Source organism: Eptatretus burgeri, chromosome 16 (genome assembly GCF_056783735.1).
Source record: "Eptatretus burgeri isolate ZD-2024b chromosome 16, Ebu_testis_v1, whole genome shotgun sequence".
NCBI classification, from domain to species: domain Eukaryota; kingdom Metazoa; phylum Chordata; class Myxini; order Myxiniformes; family Myxinidae; genus Eptatretus; species Eptatretus burgeri.
This window is the reverse complement of record NC_140976.1, coordinates 38,609,338-38,615,337: the sequence shown is the minus strand read 5'-3', so window position 1 is coordinate 38,615,337 and position 6,000 is coordinate 38,609,338. Positions and strand designations below refer to the sequence as shown.

Here is a 6,000-nt window from a genome sequence, read left to right as displayed (position 1 = left end):
GCCAAACATCAGGAGAAAACAAGGTCAGATGTTTTAAAAAACACAAAAAAAATAAAAACCCCAAAAGGATTATACCGAGAACTCGGGAAAAGGAAGGGGAATGTGTCAACCCTCCGAAAAAAGATCAACTTGAATGATTCTGTAAAGGAATACATCAGGTCAGGTCAGGAATGGGAGCATGCACTGGAGCAGTGCGTTTCTGTATCCACTTTCCACCGGTACTCCAGAGGCCTTAGTTTCGCCATCCCCATCTCCTCGAGATGCCGATCAACCTGCTGCAACCATGAGGCACGCAGTCGTCCCGTTGGCCTTCTCCACTCACGAGGCTACCTTGCTGAGAGAATCTGGTGAGCAGGATCAGCGTCAGGAAAACGAGCCACATGCCCAGACAGCCACAGCTGATGCTCACGGACTATGCAAGAAACAAATCCCAAAATGAGTCGCTCTCAGCAAACACGCGTTGGACATAAAGATCGACCAGCGATAACCAAGGATTCTCCGAAGAGACCTGGTACCAAAGGAATTAAGACTCCGTCTCAGATCCCTGGTCAGAGTCCAAGACTCATCCGGAGCGCACGACTGGAAGCACCAAGGACCTGAAGACTCGTACTTTCGTTCTCTGCACAGGTATCGACAGCACCACACCCCATAATCAAGTGAATCCATAACTTCCAGGCCCGACCCAGACGTCTATTGACCTCTGGCTCACAGCCAGCAGAGACATGAATATTACTGCCAAGGTAAGTGAATCTCTGCGTGACCTAAACATCCTCACCACAAACAGGTACAGACAAGATAGCAGCATCCAAGATGTTATTGAAAGCCTGGATCTTAGTTTTGACCGAGGAAACCCGTAATACCAACGGCTCCGACTCCTCCTTCAGAACCTCAAGAGCCCCTGAAAGGATATCCAGTCTCCGCAAAGATGACTGCATCATCTGCGAAATCAAGGTCAGCGATCTTGATATTCCAATGAACGATCTTGAACGATGCACCGCAGCTTGATCTGTCCGACATCCGCCCCAGAATCCAGTCCATACAAGCACTGAAAAGTGTGGGTGTGAATACACACCCCTGATGAACTCCAGTAGCAACTGGAAAGAAGTCGGAGATGGTTACAACATCTCACAGCACTCTCAGTACCGGAGTATAGTTCAGACATCAGATTGATCAGTTTTGGTGGCACCCCACGAAGACCAAGCATCCTCCAGAGGGCATCCCGATTCACTGAATTGAACGCTTTGCAGAGATCAACATAGGCTGCAAGCAGCCCCTGTCGAAACTTTCGTCTGCGTTCGGTGAGGACCCGAAGAGCAAGGATACGGTCAATAATTGACCACTTTGGTGTAAAGCCTGACTGCTCTGGGCACTGGTGCTCAAGCAGATGGTGGTGCACCCTGTCAATAATTATCTTTGCAAAGACCTTGCCCGGCACTGAGAGCAACGTCACCCCTCGGTAGTTGTTGCAGTCCTGGCGATCACCCTTCAGTTTACAGAGAGGCACACCAAGGCCCCTCTTCCAGTCAATTGGGATGATGTCTGTGTTCCATGCAGAACACAGAACTGCATGCAATGACATGAGTACAGCATTTCCACCAGCCTTGAGAAATTTAGCATGGATGCCACAGTTCCCACGAGCTTCACCCCATTTCAACCGGTTCACCGCAACCTGTGTCTCCAGAAACGAAGGTGAATCACAGTTGATTGGAGGGAGAGCAATAGGGATAGTAACACCCCTAACATCCAACTCACGAGCTGGTGGATCAGCCTGGTACAGCCGCTCAAAGTAACCAGCCCAGCTGGTCTTCACTTCGGCTTCCTCTGTCAAAAGCCCACCACCCTCCGCTCTAACTGCAGTACACCGAGGGACGGGCTTGGAGGAACGCAACGTGCGAATTCCCCTGCAAGCAGTACGAGAATTACTTGACCACAGGTGATGCTCTACCCCCTTACAGATTCCCCACACATAGGCCTCCTTGTCCACCGTCAGCACACGTACAGTTTTACGCCTCAGTTCCCTGAACAGCTCAGCTTTGCCATTAAGCCTGGCCCTGCGACTCTGGTCAACGGTATCCAGTGACCAGTGACCAATGAGAGACAAAATTCTTCGCCCTCCAGTAAATTCCACGACATCTACCGGCAAAATCAAGGATGGTGGTCTTGAAGGCACTCCACAACTCTTCAGGATTCCCCAAAGCACCCAAACTCCCCAAATCCCCACTCAGCCTGTTCGCAAACTCATCAGCTACCCTCTCATCCTTGAGCTTGCCAACATCCAGCCTCGGCTGGGATGGTACCATTCTCCTGGATTTAAGCTGCAACTTCAGAGTTGCTACCACAAGCTTGTGGCTGGTATTGAGGTACTGAGCACTCCAGTCAACCCTGCAGTGCTGGATGCTCCAGCGACCATCAACGAGCACATGGTCAATCTCCTTTGCCACACCACCAGTGTTGGAATACCAAGTCCGGCGATGAGCCTGTTGGTGCAGAAACCATGATCCACCCACCCTGAGTCTATGACTTCTTGCAAAGTAAAAGAACTTAGTGCTATTCTGGTTCACAGTTCCAGACCCATTGGGACCAACACATGTCTCGTAACCATGCATTTCAGTTCCAGTTGATGCACTTAAATTCCCAAAGACTAGAAGAGTATCTCGCATGGGGCACTGAACAACCAGAGACTCAAGCATGGAATAAAATGCGTCCTTCACGGAGAGATCACTTTCCTCAGTCAGAGCATATAGGGACCAGGGAAACCACGCTGAAGGAGTGACAAATCCTTCGTCTCATAATACGCTTGTTGACCGGTGTTACCTCAACTATCATTGGAGTCAGCGTATTGGATGCAGCTGCAGCAACTACTTGGGCATGTTAATCATCAGAGCGCCCAGACCAATAGTAGGTGGAACCACCCACCATAATCTCGACACTATCTGGTACCCTCAGCGTGTTGCAATACCTATGTTCAAATGCTTGAGCTCAGATGATAACAGAGACAGGTGATCATCATTTATCTTTCCTGGGAAAGCCACATTTCCAACCTGGCCTCCAAAGCCAGTCGCTGAGTGGGCACCCTCCGTCGTGTAAAGTCCTTCCTCGGCCCACCTGAGCTCCTGACCACATACAAAGCTTTCATCTGCAGCCTGATGGAGTACTGCTCTCCCCTATGGGCTGGTGCTCCTGCCTCTCACCTTTCTCGGCTTCACGCCGTGGAAACCAAGGCATTTAAGATCATTGGTATCTCCCGCGGTGGGGCTGAGTCTTTGGGCCTCTCACTCTCTCACCGCACGCAGGTCGGTGGTCATTTTGTCTTTTACTGTCTCCTCTCCGGTCTCCCCCCCCCTGGCTGACTGCGATATGTGCGCCCCCCCCCCACCCCATATTTCAGCAGAGTGCTCAAGGTCCACCAGCAACCCCCTTCTGGAAAAACTACCAAAATCATGAATCACTGCTCACCATCACTCTTTCATTCCTCTTTTTTTCCTCACCTTTGAAATAAACTCCTACACTCTTCAATCTCATTCTTCCCTCCAGGTCTTCAAAACAGCTGTTCACCACCACCTCTTATCTTCCCCCATCCAAAACCATGACCTTTTTGACACCGGTTAATCCACCCCAAACAGAACTCCTTCAAATTCCATGCCTTCCTTCCCGAAAGTTCCCTTTCGTGTAAGGTCCTGAAAGTCCCTGTGGTGTCGATCTTGTTTACCACATGTTCCCCACCCCATCCCTCTCCCTTCCACAGATCTCCTAATGTATCTGTTCCCCACAGTTTTGTCCTTCCCTCTCCCGCCCCTCTTGTCTCCCACCCCCCTTGTTGTGCAATGTGTGTTAGCTCTCATACGAACCTCGACAATGTATCCAAATATATATATTTTTAATCCTCTCTTCGGGATAGAACATACCAGGCACCCACCCGAAAGGACTACCTCAAGTTAACCCAAGGAGACCGCCGTCTGGTGGAGGACACCTCAGCACCACTCCGACAAACTCTCCCGCAATCTGACCCAGGAAGGTTACTCCGTGGTTTTCCTCCCATCATCAAAGAGTGGGGGTTCCGAAGGCTTTGCCCCAATCCAGTCATCCAGTGAGCTGCCCTACGAAGGGCAGCTGCACAGGAGGTACTCCCACGAGTGGGTTTTCTATTTTCTTTGCGTTTTTCTTGTATTTTGCAGAGTGAAGGGTTTTATGGTGGCTGGAGTGCAAATCCTGCCAACGACCTTCGTTGGAGTAACCCAACTGCAGGAGGACATCCGCAGACACAGTTGGGCACAAGGTATGGATGGCCATTGGCTCACAAGGAGCTCCCCCACCCTTTGACATGTTTTGTTTTTAATCGTGCTGGGTGTCCATATCCATACACCTTCCTCACCAGGAAACTTGGTGCGGGAGACAGTTTAGTCACCGACAACCCCACCATGAAACAGGTTAGTACAGGTTTACATGGTACCTGTAAGCAAGTCACAGATCTAATCTGGCCTGACCTGCCAATAATATCGCAGTCAGCTTTCTTCAAGAAGTTGGTTTTTCTACACCTTTTTTCTCCACCAAAAGCACTGAACGGCTTACTTTCTGGAAGTCAAAAATTTGTACATGATCAATGAGATGGTGTTTATTTTGTAACATCCATTTGACTAAAAGGATATCAATGGAACATCATTATTAGATGACACTTACAGTTTAGCTTCAGAAACAAATGAACAATTGCTTTGGCCATTTGTAAACAACCATGGAGATTACTTCTATCCAAATATTGGAGCAATATGAATGCAACAAATGACTGAATGACAGGAATAAGAAAGAAGCAAGGTACATCTTCCCCCAAATATTCTTTGAATTTGCATCATTCAAAAACAGCCCAAGGGGTAGTTAAAAAAAAAACTTGTGTTTGAATGGCTGGTCACAGAGTGTAACAGTTTAACAGATATTCACCTGCACGGGGCTCGGCACAGGTCGGTTGTGCTGGGCTTGCCCGGCATGGGCTGACGCTGCCTGTGAAGGGTGGGCTGCCAGAGAGTGCAGTGACCCCGGGTGTGGATGCAGTGGTGGTGGTGGGTATGGTGGTGGTACAGGGGTTGGAGAAACTGGTCATCCGTAAAGGAAAAACATACCAACAGGCAAATTATGCAATCACTTAATCTACCACCACCCCCTTCAACATTACTCTCATTTGTGCTAATGGTAACGAGTTGTCTGAACCTTTTATAAATCAAATGACCATTGACTATCTTTTGTGAATGTCAAATATAACAATATCCCACTTCCGCCACGTGGCGGGGGATAAAAAGCAACATCTTTTTCACAAGGAAATGCACCATGTGCTCAAGATATACAACATAATATATAAAATACCCAGCTGATTAATTAGCACAAACAAGCAATTAGCTCTGCAATATGTACACCAAGCAAATATAAGAGAACTACGATAATGGAGGAAATCATTTGGCGCATCGTGCCTATGCTTTTTCTTGACTCCTACAAATTAATCTGACTTTTGCCTTTATGTGCCAACTCCCTTCTGATAATGAACTTGTAACCAAGATAACATCCACATCTCTTTACCTACCCCATTTAACATCCTAGCAGACACTTCAATCAGGGTAACAGCACACAAAGCAGATTCATTTTCAAGACACTATGTGATCTTTAACATTCACAACATAAATGCAGGTGGGACAGCCGGCTACACATCACCATCCAAAGAATGTCATACTCCGAGAAGCGGCACACCTCCAAGCAATGTACCAGTTGTTTATATTTGATTGGCGTTAACTAGACAAGAAACAAATTTAGTACCAGAGAGCTCACAAACAAACATGCGATCAACTGGGATACTTTGCTATCTCTCAGGCTTCCATGTTGATCGTCCATCCAAGTACATGGCAGGTTCGAGACTTGGTATCCGAGATATTTCAGGATCAAGCACATTTAAGCCAACAAATAAGCCAAAAAGTTTGCAAATGCTAAAAACTACGAATTTATCGATCATCTCAAAGGATC

The 6,000-nt window shown here is 47.8% G+C and overlaps 1 protein-coding gene across 10 annotated transcripts in view; it reads right to left on the bottom strand.

The window, feature by feature from the left end:
• The window catches only part of LOC147010884 (ataxin-2-like), a 269,821-nt gene that overhangs the window by 6,667 nt on the left and 257,154 nt on the right, over positions 1 to 6,000 (bottom strand). For all 10 annotated transcript variants that reach the window (XM_085858770.1, XM_085858768.1, XM_085858764.1 and 7 more), the window contains one exon: positions 4,933 to 5,084. In XM_085858770.1, the coding sequence (XP_085714896.1) occupies positions 4,933 to 5,084 (152 nt within the window). The remainder of the gene's footprint in view (positions 1 to 4,932; positions 5,085 to 6,000) is intronic.